Source organism: Protopterus annectens, chromosome 1.part0 (genome assembly GCF_019279795.1).
Source record: "Protopterus annectens isolate FY-2018-M chromosome 1.part0, PAN1.0, whole genome shotgun sequence".
NCBI lineage: Eukaryota > Metazoa > Chordata > Ceratodontiformes > Protopteridae > Protopterus > Protopterus annectens.
Window position 1 is genome coordinate 845,747,784 of NC_056725.1, and position 20,219 is coordinate 845,768,002.

Sequence of the window (20,219 nt, forward strand, 5' to 3'; positions counted from 1 at the left end):
CATTGGGATGAAATGGCTAGGTTTAAAATGACCTGGTCGATAGCCTAGTAATCTCCTATGATCCTATATATTTGTCAGTTTCTGAGTTGCTGGTTTTATTCCTGTTCATCTCCATCTCCCAAATCCAGCCTCTGCTGACTTTCCATTGTACTCTTGGTTCTTCTAGTCATCTCTTGTGATTTTTGTTGAAACAGTGGAAAAGGTTTCACTGGCACAGTTTGTGTCTTCATTTTAACCAGAAGAACAAAAAGCAGAATCTCCTCTGGTTTCACAGCTCACTTTCTGTTTGGCAAACGTTTGTATTTCCCCCTTAACACGTTCTGCATCAAAAAAATGATTTTGTTCCTCTGGGAAAGAATATTCTGAAGATAGCTGGATACAGCAGCTTGAATCTTATGCCTGCTTCTCAACATTCCCTGATTAGTGGAATAAATTTACTCATCTTCTGCCTGGTGGACAGTGAGTAATCATTTTCCACAAACACGCTGCTGTAGCCCACTTTTTAGTACTTTGTCCTTATGCCACAGGTTTGTCAACATCAACTCCTCCTGCTGGTAGGATTGCATATTTACTATTAAAGGTCTAGGTTGCTTTCTCATTGCCAGGTTTGGAGCATACGCATGATGTGCCCTTTCAGTTAACTCCCACTGTGGAATACCAGTCCACTTGCTTATTTGTGCTTTTATAAAATTCTGTTCCTTCCAGCTTCTCTGGTACAGCAGAAAATCTCAGGTTTTCCCTGAGTGCTCTGTCCTCTAATTCTATTATTTTTTTGAAACATCTCTTCTTGGATCTCATATTTATCCAGCTTTTCATTTCATCCTCTGATTTTTGCGGTTTTATCACCTCATCCGGATATATATAAAGCTTCTTTAATTTTATCCAGCCTTATGTTATTGGAGTTGATATAGTCAATCAGCGTTTCATTTATTTTAATAAGCTCTAAGAACATTTGACTTACTTTTATCCTCTAGGTTACTGGAAGTCATGTCTTGCACCTAAGCTGGAGCTTGCACTGCTTTTTGTTGAACAGCTGTAGACTTTCCAGTCAGCATTTTTTCCTCACCTTTTGTGGTTGATTTTCTTTCAGGTTCTCTGAATTTCTTTTTTGCTGGCATCCAGGCAGTGCACTTACTAGCCAGTTACCGAATTTACCCTCCCCCCCCCCCCCAAATGAGTTTACTGTCTCTCTTCTGAGTTTTTCACACTGGGAGAGCTGAAATTAAGCTGTTACTAAACGTGCAGCCATCTTGGAAGTCTTCTTTATGTCCTGTTCTTGAGAATGGTGACATTAATTGCTAAGTGGAACTGAATTAACCACAAACTTGGGGAAGAACTGAGAAAAATGTATTGGAATGCTGTGCCTTATGTGCCCACCAAGGTTCCATGGAACACAAGAATGGGTCCAATTTATGCCGCCATAGGGATTAATGGAATGCTTTTAAAATTTGACATGGTTGATGGGAAGTCAGGCAGGTGAGATAAACTCTGTTCGTGTGCTGTACTGTTGCAATAGCCCCCTCTAAAGAACATATGTTCATATAGTTGTGGATAGATGTGAATGATTCATGGCATTTGTTTCACCCCACACAGCACTGGTCTTCTTTTCTTTATTCCTGTCCGAGAATTCATGCTTTCATTATCTGTCATGTGTCTGGGGACTGCAGTACAGTTGAATAAGCTGCGTTTCTGGCATTTGAAGAACAACTGCTGTGTATAATCATCTTGTATTTATATATCTTGTTTATTTTCATGTGGGATTAAATTATTTGCTATAAACATTCTGTATACTAAGGTTAAATCGTCCCTTAAAAGTTTGTAAAAGGTGTTGAAAATCTGTATTTCATATCCTGTCAGACCATGTTCACATAGAAATTGCATTTATAAACTTTCACTTACAGGTTAGACTTGATAAATAAGAAGGCCAGAGATTTGCAGAAAATATTACTGGGGGGAAAAAAACAGCTGTGGTTATTCAAATACCACTCATAAGGATGGACATTGACATCTTAAAAGGCTTAATGAGTTGCTACAACATTTCTGCAGCCACTGAATAAAATTATTTATTTTCTTTGGCTTTTGCAGGCTGTTCAACGTCATGAGTCCCTAACTAGCCTGAATCTAGCAAAGAAAGCAAAGTGGAAAGCAGAAGCCAGGCGTGAACAAGAAATGGCAACAGCTGCATCTGCCAAGGACCAGTGACTGCTACAGTATTTTAGACAACACTACAAGTCTTGCAGAAAGGCACACTTGCTTTATATATATATTGAGGAACGTAGTTTTCCAAGTTAAAAATCAAGCAGTTTGCAGAAAAAGATATTTTTTCTTTAAATTCATAATTATTGTAACTAATGTAATCATTAGAAAAGAGCCCCGTATCTGTAAGTTGTTGGTCTGCGTGGTTTAGCAAGTATACAGAATACTTGTCTGTACTGCATCTTCATAATTTTATGTAGATGTAAAAGAAAACTCAAGATTTTACTAGCATTGTACCAGTAGCTAAAACGTCAGTCATGAAAGGTATCATGTAAGTTTAATTCCCCCATGGTTAATACCTGATTGTATGGCCCAATCAGTAATACTGCCTGCCTGTGCATTCCTAAATATACACAGAGTCGTAATTGCAATGTTTTATGCTGTTTTTTTTTATTTTATTTTTTTTTATTTACTGCACAACAGAGGGCATGAAAATATTTTAAGGAATAAGTGGTCTTTGCAAGGAGCATGCCAACATTATATCAGAATAAAAAGCATACTGCTACATCGTAAGTATATATGCAAGAGGGCAATTGAAATTAGCAGAGTATAGCTTTCACATCAGACAAAAAATTAAATCACCTAAGTTACAGTTTAACTAAGATGACATCATGTAGCTGTAAGACAAAACTGTATCCAGATAGCTTTCCCAGGCATGTGAAAGAAGAGGATGAGAAAGTCTGCTCAAGTACTATTATGTATTGCTCTCCCAAATAATTCTGTTAAGCATTTCTGTGTTTCTGCCACCATTACGCAGAGCACTGGAACACCCTAAATCAGCCTAGTTCATATGTAATTAAGTCATAACAGAAATGAGATGTAGGCTAGCCTATCCACTAAGTGGATTAGAACACGTAGTAAACAGAGTTGCACTGAAGACTACAAGGCATGCCGGCATATTTCCCAAGTGTCGCTGATTTTATCTCATGCTTTAACCCTGTACCCATGCATCTCCACCTCTTAGCACAAGACATCTGGACAAAGCCAAAAATAATAGGGAGCCAAATTCTAAATATTGCTCTTATAAACTTAGAAAGTTGCTGTAATAAACATTATTATGTTACCATGCATTTTCTAAAAGATATGAAGTTGTTTTTCTTTCGGCTTTTCCCGGTTAGGGGTTGCCGCAGTGGAACTTCGGTCCGCTAATGATTGGCAGTTGAGTTTTACAGTGCTGAGGTGCCAGCCCGATGTCCAACCTTCAATGAAGGCACGCCTATTCACGCATGCCTTTCAAATGCCACTCGACCACGGGGAGGACATGCAGACTCCACACAGAAGGTGCTCCAACCTTGCTGTGAGATGACAATGCTACCACTGCACCACCGCAGCTTGTCTGAAACCCAAATGTCTGTCATAATTTAGTGAATTCAATCCAAAGTTATTTGCCAGAAAACTACAATTCTTGAGAAACGGACCAAAATTATGAGGCAAAAATATGGACATTCTGTGAAAATCTGAACAGTTGAACTGTTGCCTGTTCCCCATAATTTTTTTGACTTTCCTGTAAATCTTTGAGGATTATTTATCATCCGTCAGTAATGCCACACATTATAGTTTCATGTTTTATTATTCAAAACTTATTGTTTTATTAACTTTTTAGAGTGAATTATAATAAATATTATCCCTGATGTCCCTTTCATTATTTTTGACTTTGTCCAGAAATAATTGTTGAGCAAAGAAGCTGAGAGGTATGCCAGTAAGAAGAAATTGCAACTAGTAAAAGTTTGTAGTTGTGTATCCCTACTCGTATTGAGTGTAGTCGCCATCAGGAACAGAGAATAGCCAAATGTCTGTTCCTTTTCTCTTGAATGTACTTGGTTAAAATTAAAAAAAACATTACCATTGCTTATATTTCCTTTTGTACTCTGGTTACTCATGTCAACCAGTGGGAAGTAATTCTGTCTTAAGATGGTTTGCCTATATTTCTGATATGAGAGAGAGCAATGAAATAGTTAATTTTATTATTGCATGCACAGAAAAGAAATATGAACTTTAACGAACATGAGGGGAATTTCTCTGCATTCTTTGATAAAGTTTGCCAATGTGGGTTGCAGGCAAACACAATTCTGTTAGTTATATCTTTTTTGGTTGTTTTGTAAGGTGTCCAGGCAAATCCTGAAATGGAGTGTGATTAACTGTTTCAGTGGATAGTAAATGTCATAATGTCTGATTGGGTTACACTAAATTGTTTTTGTATTTTGCTCTTATAACTTGAGTCATGGCTAAAAAGGATCCAGTTAACAAATACATAAATAAAATGAAAACTAAATGAATTATACCTATCTTTTTAATTTCAGATTCACTGTGAATGGATGCATGTACTGTTAATCAACTGACTGGACACAATCACATTATAGGACACACATGCCTACCTGCATCGTTTAAAGTATTTCTGACTGACCTGCCAATGTGTCTTTGGAGGAGTCCTTATCACTAGTACAAGACCCAAAATTGTGCATGCTGCAAGTCAGAAAAAGTGCAATCAAGTGGAAAAAAAAACTATGAAAACTTACTGTTATACCATTAAAGCATTTATACCAGGGACTGCCCTTCCATACCCCTTAATAATTGGAGGTTGTGCCTATACTACTTATATGCACTGTAATTATCACTGTACTTTAGAAATGGGGGGGGGGGGTATTCTGAGATAATGCACCCTTAGACTTTGTATAGTTCTGTTATTCTGAATATCACTGTTACAGTCCCCAACTTTTCAACAGTCACCTATTTCTGGCTTCAAGTGTGAGAGGTGACAGATTGGTTAATGTTGCTGCTCACATTACTTATTTTTCTGGTTCGGTTCCTGGCTGGGGTGCTTTCTACAGCAGACATACTTGGTGTGTGATGTTATGGTGTTGAAGTTGTACATGTTGTATCAGATGAGTGTTACAGTCCACATTTTCTGTCTTTAGGCTGCTCTTGTAGCTTTCTAATATCAGAAAAAATGCTTGGAAAGATAAATAACATGTTTCACTAAATAAATGATTGCTGAATCTTTTTCTGTTTTATTTTTCACAATAGGGTATTCCAGATGTATTCTTTTCATTATACCAGTGTGGTTCTAATGGCAAATATGTGATAGGTTTATTTCATGCTGAAAATATTTAAATAGCAGTTTTCCTGTCCTTACCACTATAATTTTATCAAGTTCCACAAATGTTACTGTGTTTCTAATTACCATCTGAGCCTTGATGTGGCACACTTACATCATTTGATTACACGTGGCATTGCACAATGGAAAATGCCTTGACATCTAAGAACAAAGTCCAGCCTGTTAGTCAATTTGCTCTTCCTGTTCTAACTTACAGCTTTGGAGTGATTGGCTGCAAAAAGTATTGAATAAACTGGACGTGAAAACAAGAACAATACTTCATGCTTATTAAACGATATATAAAAATCAGTGTATACCAGGATTATATATTTCTCACTCTGAAGGAGGTATTGGCCTCCATGAAATTCTGCACATGTACAGATATGCAGTTGTGGGACTGCATGCATATCTGTTCACCTCATCATAACCAAACATAGCAAAAGTTTTAAAACATGAGGAGAAGTCAACTAAGATGACATCTTTGCCTAGTTTAGCAGAATCATTTCAGAATAAGGTGGGAATGGAAATCAAACCAGTAGACAAAAATCAGACAGCAACTGATGTTTGTTGTTTTTCTTTCAGCTTTTCCCGGTTAGGGGTCACCACAGTGGAACTCCAGTCCACTAATGAATGGCAGTCCATTTTTACGGTGCCAAGGTGCCAGCCCAACCTTCAACGAAGGCACACCCATTCACGCATGTCTTTCAAACACCACTCGACCGCAGGGAGGACATGCAGACTCCACACAGAAGGCACTCCAGCCGAGAATCGAACGGGAGAACCTCTTGCTGTGAGGCGACAAAGCTACTGCTGCACCACCGTGGCTTCTGATGTCACGCCAAAAAAGAATATAAGGAAAAGGATCAGATAAAAAAAGGAAAGTTCACAAATATAGTGGAAAGTAGAGATTTTCTGGAGTAACCTCATGTTGACCAAGATTTGATGCAGAAATGGTTAAGGAGATGTGAATATTAATGAAAAGATGAAAGGCTAATAATGGTGGCCCAGGATAGTGGACTGCATACACATTGGTTTACAAAGTCCATTGAAAATGGGTGTGATTCACTTTTGGCAGAGGACCTGTGTACTGAAAAGCTCAATAATGTGGCAAGACTGTAGCACTGGGGATTGTGCTAAATGCTACAATATACAGAAACACTAGAAATATTTACTGCAAATGATCAAATGTATATGTCATGGGATCACCCTCTATCAACAATTCAAAAAGATAGATGTAGTAGTACATGGGGAAAAGAAAAAACTAGCACTAGTCATTGAAATTGTAACACCCAGTGATTACAGCATCTTACACAGAGAGAGGCATAGTCATAAAATACCAGAATTTGTAGGCAGAAACAAGAGCAGTGCATTAAGAAAGATACCCAGACAGTTCCATTAGTCGTAGAAGCAATAGGTCTAATAAAAAAAGAATTTACAATAGTACTTAAACGTACAAAAAATACATGTGACCCAGTATGAAATACAAAAGAAAGCAATTCTGGGCACATAGACATTTGTCAAGAGTAGTCCTCACCACCTGCAAAGACTGAAACAATACTAATTTCATGAACTCTGTTTATACCCTGACTTAGAAATGGGGTTCATTACCATCATTTTATTAGAAATCCCAAGACACTTGGAGAAATTAAACCCAGGAAGTGACATATGGTTATTTATAAAATGAATAACTTTTATGCTAACATATGAAGAGCACTGCTACACCATCTCTCCGTGTAAAAACTAAAAGATGTGTTAATGAACACTGGTGACAAAACTGTGTACAAAAAGACTAGCTACTGTTGCTTCCATAAGCAAACTATGATATATTTATGGTTTCATTTTGTGCAATTTCTCCAAGTCTTTTGCGTTTCTAACACAATGACTGGAGTGGACCCCATTCCTAAGTCAAAGTATGATTAAAGTTATAAAAAAAAAGTATGACTAAAGTTTGTGAAATTAGTATTGTTTCAACCTTTGTTGTTAGCCAAAAGTGCTCACCACAGCACCCACAATGTGCCCAGAATTAACAACAACTGAAATTCTTATGGAGTTACATGTATATCTAAATAAAACTGTAAATTCTATTACGAACCATTGTTCCTACTACCATTAGAACTGTCTGGGTATCCTTCCACATTGCTCTTATTTCTGCCTGCAAATCCTGGTATTTTATGACATTGTGTCTGCAGTATAACCTATGCACTATGATAGCAAACATGCCCAATCAGCCTTGTCAAGTACATACCAGTAATCAATGTGCTTTCTGTTTCAAGTTTCATGCTAGCATGCTCTGTATTCAATACTTAATTTTTTCAGAAACTCAAGTATGTTAAGATGTTTTTCGTTTTTAATACCATACTCCCGACATGGTAAGAAATTATACTTTAAAAATGCCCGATTTTAGACAAGATGACAATGCCATCCTTAGTTCCACCACAGCTTACAGGCAGTGTTCTACTATTATATATATAGTCATAGCAAGAAAGCACCTTCCATCAGTTTCATAAAATAAAACTTGGATCTGTGTATTTTTTACTAAAATAGATTTTATCTAGCCATGATAGTGAGGCAGATGAACTAGGATCAGTTAGGAACCCAGGCACTAATGGAACCAAGATTGAGCTAGCCCAAGGCAGTTTAATCTGTAACAGGACTCACACCCAGTAGATTCCCATGGCAGCACGAAGAGCCAAAATGCATGCATTGAACAGCTTGATGTACTTGACAACTGCTGCATGCGAGACTCACATTTGTGTTGGGCTGTTGTGGTTTGAAATGGGGATGTTAGGGCCAGGAAAAATTATGAATGCCTTATCTACAGCCCACAGCTAGGTTTCACCCAAACTGGATGGACTGATGGGCACCAGACATGAGAGGGGAAAAAAATAAGAAACATATATCAAATCTTACATGCATTTATCACTGCTGTGTGCATCTCTTGACTATCCTGTGCTTCATTCAGAACTGTTTCTGTTTTGTACGATGGCGTTTGAGTGTGTAAAATCCCCTTTAACAGATCACCTACATACCATTTTGCGCATTTCCAGAAGCTTGACTATGCACGCATCAGTTCCCATGATGCCTTTCAAGCATGACTCTATGATTTCAGAAATTAAAATTATATATATTTTAACATTAGTACATGGTAAAGACAAGGCATTACTGTTTAAAGTAGCATAACATTAATGGGATGAGAGAATAAACTGTCTGTTTTCATGTAAACCAGTGAAAAGCGGAGTCTCTCCCAGCTAGACCATACACATCTAATTTAATATTATCGCAAGAAAAAAATGTGTATAACATTTTAACAGCCCCAAATGACAACTAAAAAATTGCTAATAAAACAGATGCTCAGTATTTAAGTTGTAAGAAAATAAATAACTGATCTTTTAAGCAGACATTTGTGAAACCTTCATTTAACAGATGCTATTCTGAGGTCACTAATATCATAACTGAGTACTGTGCTATAATAAGTCGGTCTTCATTTCTTCCTTGATAGTTGCAGACATTTGAGCATTTAAGCACACATTTTACAAATTTGCTTATTATATTTCTTTGTTACCATGCTGGTTATTTTTCATATAACTTCATGGAATAATCCCTTGTCTCTGATCAGCAGTTTTCAAGTCAAGAAATGGGGACTCTGTAGAAGCAGGGAGCTTACAAGATGTGTGACTTGGGAGGAGTAAGTGATTTGCTGAAGTTTATAAAATCTAAATACTAACGAAGGAAATGCCATGGTAGAATTAACATGGATATGCTGGTGGCATAAAAGAAACAGCAACCCATGGAAAAGGATTGATATAATCTACAACAGAAATAGAAAATCACCAGTATTTGTTTTCAAACACCTTTTTTGAATCATCACCTGTGACATTGGCAAATTTACATTTATATAAAAGTAATCAAACTATATTAATAAACATTATACTTCACATATATTGCTATATATATATATATATATATATATATATATATCAAATGACCTAAACTACTTCAAAAGAGTCCTATCAATGACAAATGTCAAACAGACATAAAATAAAATCACAAAAGTAAAACAGAACACAGACTGCATATTTTTCGGCAGGATGCACTCCGTCTTAAATGAAGTTCACTTTTTTACTGTAAATCAGACTGTTACCGATTGTTGTGCTATAGATAACATAAATCAAAACTCATAGAACATATTAAAGTGATTCTGTGTTTCAGGTACTATATGTATTTACTGATATCTCCTAAACATTTTATCACAGAATCTTGCTGCCACTATATTGAAGAAAATCAAACAATATTGAAGCTGCCAGTTCCATTAGTTTAGAGTGGGGAAAAGCCTAATCAACCAGAGTTTGAGTAGCAGCTTTACCTATGAAGGGAGAAGAGAGACAGATTTGCCAGCTCAACTGTCTTCGGGGAGAATATCTGGGGTGGATACGTGGGCCCATGGTAATATCCAAGGCTGAGATCAGAAACTACATAGGAGGCAGATTTAATTTGCTTATGAGGGTGGTGAACTGATCTCAGTGGACCATCTGCAGGAAGAAAGCGGGTGAATAGGGTCACATAAATGAGCAGTTCTGTGCAGAATTAGGCTGGTATTCATAGTCATTTGTGCAGATGCAATAGGGGTAGCTGTGATGTTTACAAATGAGAGTAGCAAAGGTGAGATTCATAGAGACCATTTAGGTTGATGTGAAAGGCCTTGAGTATAATGAGATGCAAATCAGAAATTTTGTAAAGTGGTGTATGCTAATGAGATGGCATTGCAATTCATAGTCCCTTATCTACAGGATACACACATCCCTTGTTAAAAGCAGTGCTCTGCCTTTCATATCTTGAGTTGCAATCCATGAACTTACCCAAGTATGCACAAACACCAAAATGAAATGCTTCCCCCAACGATCCCTACAGCAGTATGTCCCCAAGTATGCACAGCCACCAAAGTGCAAGACTCCCCTCCCCCCACAGATCACTGCAGCAGTATGTCCAAGTATGTACAAGCCCCAAAGTGCAACACTTCTCCCACCGATCCTGACAGCAGTATGTCCAAGTATGCACAAGCACCAAAGTGAAACACTTGCCCCACTGATCCCCCTTCAGTGATCTGCAATGTATGTATAAGCATATGCCAGCCATTAAAATGAAACATTTTACCCAATGAAAATGCATAGTCTAGCCATGTATGCACAACCACGTCCCTGACACCAGATGAAACCCTCTTCCTTCCCATGCATCTCTGTGTTTTGTAAAATTACTGCTTACTGGCATAAATTCAGTGCTATTGACTTGTGTAGTGTGCAAGCAAGCTCATAATGGATTCATCCCTATGAATCCTGCTGATACGCAAACGTGTAACTCCCCTTATCTGTGTATCAGCTGCCCCCTATTGCTTATGCCTTACGCATATTATGCTTTTGTTATATGGAAGCATACTTATAAAAAGACCTCACATTTGTGTATTCATCCTACAAGTCCATGATCTGCATATCCACAAAGCAATGCTCTTAAATGTGAAGCCCCAGACTGTGAATACCAGCCTTAGTATCTACATAAATTCATAAAAAGAAAGGAGGAATAACATTTTCCAGTTTCTAATAATTATCTTCCTAGCTGTGCTAGATCAATAATGAACAACTTTGGTCAGTTTAATCATAATGATAAAGTAATGTTATTTTTTATAGTCCGTAACCATTTACTTTTATTTCAGAAAATATGACCAAAATTTTGAACATCAGCTTATTCCTAAAGTGTCTTGAAGTAGTTTGGGAACATTTTCTATGACTATCATCTCCAGCTTATGCATCAAGATGATTATCAGATGGTTTAGTTAATCCTGTGTTGAGTGAAGAACATTCTGTGTAAAAACTTTTAAAGCTCAAAGTGAGATAAAGTAGATTTAAGTGGGAGATTTTGATTTGTTTCATTTTCATTGGACAGAAAATTATATTTATTAATAAAACTTAATTTTGAGGAATGTTCGATTTATAAAACAATCTTGTGTAATATTTGTAAATACACTGCAAGTCTGACGTTCCAAAACTCTAATAGGTTAAACTTAAGCTATCTAGTACTTAGTGTGAAAATAAGCTTCAGCTAGATTTAATGGTAGGGGAAACTGACCACCACTGAATATTAAGAGAAGAAGGTGCACTTTTGGATTTTGTGTCACATAATTTGAGGCACAGGAAACTACCATGTTAAAGGTTCTGAGTTCTATAAGACTAAAGAAGAAATGATCTATATGAGTTGTAGTAAGGAAGAAATTTGTTAAAATGTATTCCTTTCCTAAAAAGGTTTCAAGAGTTTACGTGTTATTAAAGAAAACATTAAGCATTCAATGATTAACATTGATGAATGACAACATTTTGTTAGAGGGAGGGAGGGACAGCAATTGGATGAATTGTGTTTATTGTATAGACAAAGTGAACCAATAGTTGTGTTGCATTCAGTGGGAATTGAGGGTTGCTCATAAGGAAATTTTATGTTGCAGAGAAATTTGTATACATGCAGTGTGTGGTACAGCATTTGTATTCTTTGTAAGATGGATTCATCCCGAAGATGTTTATTTGAATTCATTTAGGGCTGTGGGTTACTTAATGCCCATCTGAGCTACCACCAAGTCAGGCAGATGGACTTTAGTTTAACACCTCCTCTGAAGGTTGTTGTGTCCAGAAGTAAAGCAAGCCCTGAACATCAGAGTATGTTCAAAAAAAAGCAAGTACTTGTTTCAAAAGAATTCTGACACCAAGTTATGGCTGCTTTGTTACGAGTCCAAACCTGTTAAGATAGCCATAGTAAGAGCTATACATCTGAGGTGCTTAGATTGGCATCACCCCAGGTCATAGGATGCACTGTCCTTTTACGTTTTTGCTCCTTAAAGGAGTATTAGCCTGTTTATGTACCTCTGTATGTGGCACATTTTAATAGCTTAGTAGCAATGTTGAAAGACCTCGTAATCAGTTTCTGTGATCATAGGATTAGATAATCGTATGAAATACAAGGCAACTTTGTCACAAGACAATAATTTCCATCTTGTCAATATCCATTGCCATACCATACCTCTGTTTTCAAGAAAGGCAGGTCAGTGCCAGAGTAAATTTATGGGTACCTGTCCACTTATCCAAGTTTAATTTGAAGGACAGTAGGTGTCACTTTTTTTAACTTTCAGAGGAAGTCTGTTCTGAGGTGAGTTAGGTGCTGGGTAATATACTTAAGTGGGTTTTGTTTATGTGCTGGTGGACATGTATGTCCTCAATACGAGTATTAATGGAACTTAACTTGCAAAAGACACAGGAAATCAAAGCAGTAGGATGTCCCCAATGATACAGCTCACTCTGCATAGCATATAAGTGGAAAAAGGGTCAGCACTTACAGCCTTGCTTGCAGGCTCAGGAACTTTAGGCCAAGAAGATTCATTGTTAGGAACCCCTGGGTCTTTTCCAGTTCTCTAGAAAGGAACAAACACACTTCCACCCATTCATAAACAAATTCTCCCATAGTCAATCACACTCACCCATTCACCAGCACTCATGTTCCAACTACACACACGACTCTCACAGACTCTCAGATCCAAACCTAACCCCTCCCCAATGCAACCACACAGGCAGATACACTCATGCAGCTTCCTTTGTGCCCTACAGAGATGCACACACTAACACCTCCCCATCTCCATGTCTTTGCTGAACTTCTACATCAAGCATCCCATATGAGTGGATGGGCGACCACCTTATTTTTATAGTAGTCACTGACCACCCCCCAGTAAAATATTAGTTGGCCAAGCGATTTTCTGAATGATTAAGCAGAGCAAACCGGGAGCCAGTGACATTTCTGGGGGAGAGAGCATGGCTAATTAGCAGTGGCCTCGGTCCCAGACTGCCACAACATCATGTAACTCTGCTCATGAAACCACCTATCATGCTTATACCCCTGCAAGGGTAAAACTTCAATGGTAGTGCATTCTCTGAATCAGAAAGTCTCAGTATGATAGGGGAAACCTGCCAAGATAGTGCTTCCATATTTCACAACACTTTTCTGAATCCTAAGGTTAGTTTCTCTTCACTTTATCTCTGCTGCTCTCCACTTGCATTTCAGTAATAGACTGCCCCCAAAAGACCCTTTTTTTTTTTTTTTTTTTTTTTTTTTTTTTTAACATTTCTTGAAGCAACCAAATTGGTAGTAGTTACAAATAAGCCACTAATTATGATAACACTTGTTCCATGTATTTGCTCATCTATTCTCTCTTTAGTCTCCGTTTCATGTGAAATTATTTTAATTTGACCAAGCGTTTGATAACAGATTTTATTTGTGATAACATTTTAAGTTCTGATCTCATTTTATTCTATTCTTTCAGATACTATTGCTTCACATATTATCGTTGTTAGACACAAACTTCTATTTATGTATTACTCTCTATGTTTTGATTTATATGCATGCTTTAACTAATACTGATTACCTACATAGCTGGGTACACGTAGCTGCTTTAGAGTGCTCCATTGATTCATCCCAACACCAAGCCACTCAGTGGCTGCATTATACAAGACTGAATCTGAACTCATGGTAACTTTTCTGGAGTTTCTTTGCAGACTGTATTCATAACTTGACTACAAAATAATTCCCAACATTTATTTTATATTTGATATTGCATGTCCAACATAGTACTGCCTGTGAATAGTGTTCCATTTTATCACGGTCTTTTTTTTAAAAAGTCAGTTTCAAGGATCCTTCGATGTATTTATTGTACACGGCTTCTGTTATTTTGAGTAGAGGGTTTGTCACCAATGACCTCCTTGGACCTAGATGGCATACCTTTATTTATATAAGTTGCACAACATAGAATGATGTCCTCACTATTGTAGACAAGTGATGGACAAAGGCTAGATTACTTTCTATCTGTATCCCCAAGTCCTGGACTAATGCATCTGCTCATAGGGGTGTGTTGTCAATATGATAGTTATTCGGGGTGGATTACTTCCCAAAAGATACTGTTGTGCATTTCTTGGCATTTAATTTTAGTCCATGACTGTGACATCAGTTATATGTCTGTATCAGCCCTTCCTGGAGAACATTTGTGTCTATGGGGGATTATATGGCTGCCCTTAATTTGCAATCATCTGTGAATTTAGTCAGCCAGAGGCCATTGACATTGGTCTTGACTTCATAGAAGTAAAAGCCAAAAAGGAGACCCAGAACCAATCCCTGAGGGACTCCACTTGTGACTGGCCTCCTTATACAGGTGGAATTCCCAGGTCCTGTCTGTGTGCCATCTGGCTATTCTCCAGGTGACATAAGGGTTTATACCTAACCTCCTGAGTTTGTCAACAATGCACACATGGGGGATTGTGTCAAAAGCCTTGGCCAGGTCAATGTAGGCAGTGTTCATCATTTTGCCGACCTTCTCAAAGAAGTCCACCAGGTTGAGTAAGCATGGCCAGCCCTTCGCAAAACCAAACTGGGTTGGGTCCAGTGTTGTTACTATCAATCATTTCAGTGAAAATTTTTACCATAGTTTTGCATATGCAGCTACTGAGACTAACTTGTCTGTAGTTTCCAAGGTCTGCAGATGGCCCACCTTTGTGCAGAGGGATGACTATTGCTGTTCTCTATTCATAAGACCCAAAGCTTGTTTGGATGCTACAGTTAAACAACAGTTCCAGAGGACTGGATAGGTCATGTTTCATGCTATTTAGAAGGCATCCTGGGATGTTATCTGGACCACCTGATGCAGTATTCTTGGCCTTAGAGCGAGCATTAAGGACCTGTTCCCTAGTGATATTAGAGGGAGTTATATTTAATGGTATTTCCTGAGGGAAAATTGAGGGTGAGAGAGGTTTAAAGTTGGAAATGAATTTGGCAGCCATTAGGTTTGCTAGATCTTCTGGCTCAGTACAAATGGCTCCATTAACAATGGACTCTGCACACAACTGTACATTGCCTTTGAGGTTGTGGACATAGCTAAAGCATGCATTGTGGTTGTCCTTGGCCTGGGAGGCCAAATTTACCTCATGTTTTACCTTTGTAGACTTTATTTGTCCTCTTGAGTGGTTTGTTTAGTTTGATGAGTGATATTACCCTGCTGGGTGCTACAACTCTTTTGCCATGATTTTCTTCCTTCTGTTATACAGCCTATTTGATGATGTGATTCTACCATGGTGTCTTGTTTTCCTGATGGGTATGGCTACCTCTATGTAGTTATTAACATGCTTATATAGCATTTCTGTGAACAGTTCCATATAGGCAGCAGTGTTCTCAGGGTTTATGGGGGCTTGAAAATTAAAAGGCAAACAGTGACAACTGTTGCAGTTTATTTAATCAAAGTAGGAAAACCAAAAGCAAACCAGTTTCGGCTGCAGATTTATCAAGCCGCCTTCAGTGCATTGAATACAAAATGCAAGAATTCTCCTTATATAGGTATCCACCACTAAAGGTTACATAAAGTAATTGATACAATTAAACTAGTTAGAAATATTCATTCAGTCCTGGTGAAAATAAGGCACCCAGTTTTATAATCCATTTTTTCTCCATATGATTTAACAATTGATGCCAGCCTGATTTATTATTTCTATTGCCCTGTTTCCTGTCAATGACTGTAAACCCAAACATAGCATTTTTGTATTTCTCAGTGTGTTAATAAAGGGCATTAGTTAGTTTTTGACCCTAATGTCACTTAAATGTTCTGTTATCCTAAATTTAACAGGTCTGGATGTCTGTCCCACATAGAACACTGAACAACTACAAGTAACCATATAAATTAGCCAATGTGACTGACAATTTGTGAAAAATGAAATATTAAACACTTGTCCAGTGTTTTTACTAGGGAATTGTCGAGTCTTTAACATCCTATTGCAGTGGGTACAGTGTCCGCATGGAAAACATCCCTTTAGAAACACTCCTCCTAATGTGGTTTGTGTTAAATTCATATTTGTTTTATTCATTTGTTTATAGTGACTCATAAAAGAACCAATATTCTTACCCCTTCTGGAGAATTGCCATCAAGATCTTCACTCAGCCTGACATCTGCTAATAAGATATTCCAATGTCTGCAGACACTTAAGTAGGGCATCCATATTTCTGCCATAAGTAATGACTAATCTAACTGGTGAGTTCTTATTTATTGTTTTCTTCCTGTAGTGAAGCAAGTTTTGTCTGTCCTGATTGGCCACCCAATGTTTGGCCTGGTAGATATCTCCATTTTTGTAGCCCATATCCCTGAATCTCCTGATTAAATCATTTTCATACAATTGATAAGTGTCAGCATCCGAATATATCCATTTGATACTTGCAAATTGTGACTTAGGGTGTTTCTGCATATATGGGGAGGATGAAAACTGGTGGCATGGAGTAAGGAGTTGTACTGGGGATATTTACGATAGACCTCACATGTAAGTGTATGGTCAGCATTCCTAATTACCAACACATCCAAAAAAAAAAAAAAATGATTTAGACATGTGTAAACTAAATCCCCCATTTGTTGTCATTCAACACACTCCTGGAAATATTCAATGTCAGACCTCCATACCAACCAGCAATCATCCAGATATCTTTGCCATATGTCAATCTCATCTATGTAAATATTATGAGACCTGTCGTAAATTATCTGTTCAATATAGGCCTTAAAGAGATCGGCATATATTGGGGCAAAAGAAGCCCCCATTGCAGTCCCTTGGATTTGTAAATAATTATGTTGCTAATACAAAAATGTTTGGTTAGTACATGCTCGGTCAAACATATTAAAAAAAGTATTAAAGCCAGGCTTATACAATTCCAACCTCACTAACCAGTATTCCAAGGCCTCCAATCCTGCCCAATGGGGGATGTTCGTGTATAATGCAGAAACATCCAAAGTACACATGTACCAGCCTGCTTCCAACTGCATTTGGGATATAACTCAAAGGAACTCTGTAGTTGAATTCTGGCCCTCACCCATTTGAGTAATGGTTTAAGATGTAGGGTCAGAAACTGAGATAAAGGTTCAGTCACTGAACCTTTGCCTGAGACAATAGGTCTGCCTGGTGGATTGTGTAAGTTTTTATATATTTTTGGTAAAAAATAAATATATCAACTAGAGGGGTCGGTCACTGACAGTTAAATGATGCAGTGTATTGCCTGTAATAATCCCCTCTTCCTTGGCAGAATTGAGGAAGTCATGAATTTGCCTCTTGAACTCAAGAGTAGGGTCCAATACCATGTGTGTATAATAATGGCTATTGGAGAGTTGCCTCTGAATTGTATTGAGACCAATCTTGGACCACTATTGCCCCACCTTTATCTGCTGACAATATTACCAATTCTTTATTGGTTGCCAGTTCATGTATGGCATCCATTCCATTCTTGACAAATTATTGGATTTCACCTAAAGTTCCCTGTAGTAAAACTGTAGATCTTTGAGAATAGAGTTGTAAAACAATGAAACATTTGGATTTGTCAGGTTATCACTTAATAGCAGGAAGTTAGACTTAGAGTTGTTCCTGAACACTCCATGGTCAGATAAGGTTCCAGTTTTTGTTTTTACTTCAAAGAAGACCATTTTGTGGTCTGACCTTAACAGAGAAGACATTACACACTAGGGGTATGCAACATTCTCTGATATTAGTGAGGACCAGATCCAGTATGTTTGCACCCCTGGTTGGTGTATTGACAATCTAATCCAGAGAGTTTGTTTACAAAATCCAGGAATCACTGTGCATGCACATTTGCTGTCATATAAGATTCCCAGTTAATAGTGGAGTAATTATAGTCGCCCATGAATACAGTATTGGATTGGTTGGTGAGTGTTTCCACCAAGTTTAAATACGTATTATAGGTTTCCAGGGTCATAAAAAACTATAGATTGCAAGGAAGTTGTATGGGATTTTGCCTATGGTGATGTGAACTTGAAAAAACTCAAGGGCATTGTCCTGTTTGACTAGCCTTGAGGTATATTTATTTCTGATGTAAATCAGAGCACCTTCACCCTTAGTCCCTGTCTGGTAGCTAGTCTAAACATGTGGAAGTCAGTAGAGCCTTGCATTTGCCATTGTGCTGTCCACAGCTTTAAACCATGTCTCTAGGGTAAGGAGAGCTTGTATGGAATGGAGTTTTTGTTTAGACTACTAGCATTGAGCAGTAACACCTTTCAATGTTCTTGGTTTTGATTCGCTATGTCGGAAGTACTTTCACTATGGGGGAGAACAATATTTTAGCTAATATTTGAAAGCCTAGAGGAGAGAGAGGTGCAGACCATCCCTGGCAAAGCAATATAGTCTGCTGACCATTTCCTTCCATGCTCACAAATATTGTACCCCCCTTACAATGACACCAGAAACTAAACCAATTATTAGTCAGTCATTTTCTGTTTGTATTGTGGTGTCCTCCTTGGAGAAAGTAAAATGCTGCTCAGTGCTAGGCTCATACCAACCTGGAATAAATATTGAGAGCGCTCCATGATGTCTTTCTTCATATAGTCTAGGAAGGTACATCTCAGGTCATTTGCATCCACGTGGACTGATGGAGTCATACTAGTACTTGTGGTCCAATGACCAGAGTGCATGTGTAATGGTAGATGTTGGCTTCTGATAAGTAAATGACTGTGACTTTCTCCTTACTCAGACTGCTGACAGCTGCTGACAGGGACATCAGTGTATCTCGCAATGGAGTCTTGCCTTATGGGCTTACAAGTAGAGGTTCCATGAGATGTGTATGTATTGAAATGGGTTTTGTTTTCAAAGAGTAACAGTACAGTTGGAGATGCTGAGAGTAGTTATGTGTACTTCCTCTACAAGTTATTTGGGATTTAGGAAGGGTACATTTAAGAGCCTCTGCATATGTAGGTATATGTGTTTGATTTGAACTGTGTGTGCTATGGGTGCAGTGCGTGTAATACGGACAACCTGACTGACATTAGGGGTGCTTTTAGGCGAGAGCTTTGCCTCCAGTGATATTGTGTAAATACATCTCTCCCGTAACATATCAGTTTGAGAATTAGCTGGTTGTCAGTAAACAAGAGGCAATTTCTACATTGCCACAGGATGCCCATATCCACCAAGCTGGTAACAGAGATGGTTGGAAAGATCATATCCATGGCAACAGGCCCTTTTTATTGATTAGATGGTTTGAGTGAGAATATAAAGTAATGTCAGGAGTATCTGGTTTACAACCCTGGGGCAAAGCACATCATTGCAAACTGGTTGCATCTAGGTATTAGTAAAATTTCAAGGGTGCTTTTGCAGAACAAATGTCAGCTCAAGATGTTTGCTTGTATACAGGACACTGCCAAATACTTCAGGGGAAACTAATAAATAGATCCTGATGATTTGTTGATGAAGTATTTATGGAGATATTCTAAAGTTAGATTAGACAGCAGCTTAATGAAGCAGTACTTGCAGAACAGAAGGAATCAACTTTGTAAAGAATGACGAAAAGAGGGAAGTCACCTGACTGATTACTACTAGTGCTGGTCTCACCACAACTTCACATTGCTAGGATACAATGCTGCTTTGCTTTTTCTTGCTAGATGTGAAAAACTAGAACCAATCCCAAGATGAGAAGCAGGACACAGGCTCTTTTGTGATCAAACGTTTCACTGTAAGATGATGTAAGGGTCTCTTGGCTTTTTGTAACCTTTTTCCTGGTAGATGCTTTGAATAGCAACCAGACCAGTCAGGATAGTCCTACACAGGCACTCATTGCACGATCAGAAACTGTCAGGAATCAATGCACTCTGCTCCTTCTCTCACCATGAGAGAACTATACTGTAAAATCCCCGTTATCTGGGACTCGAGCAACTGGCATTTGATTGGCTCATGTGCTGGCTTATGAGCCAATCCAATATCACAAAGCATATCTCAAGCAACTGGAACATACAATTAACTGGCATCTCCCAATCCCATTGGGTGCC

The 20,219-nt window shown here is 38.1% G+C and overlaps 1 protein-coding gene across 1 annotated transcript in view; it reads left to right on the forward strand.

Annotated features, from left to right (window-relative positions):
- Positions 1–2,693, forward strand: part of FAM162B (family with sequence similarity 162 member B) — a 487,692-nt gene extending 484,999 nt beyond the window's left edge. The window contains exon 4 of the mRNA XM_044063658.1: positions 2,086–2,693. Coding sequence (XP_043919593.1) covers positions 2,086–2,202 — 117 coding nt within the window. The 3' untranslated portion in view covers positions 2,203–2,693. The remainder of the gene's footprint in view (positions 1–2,085) is intronic.
- The last annotated feature ends 17,526 nt before the right edge of the window (positions 2,694–20,219 follow it).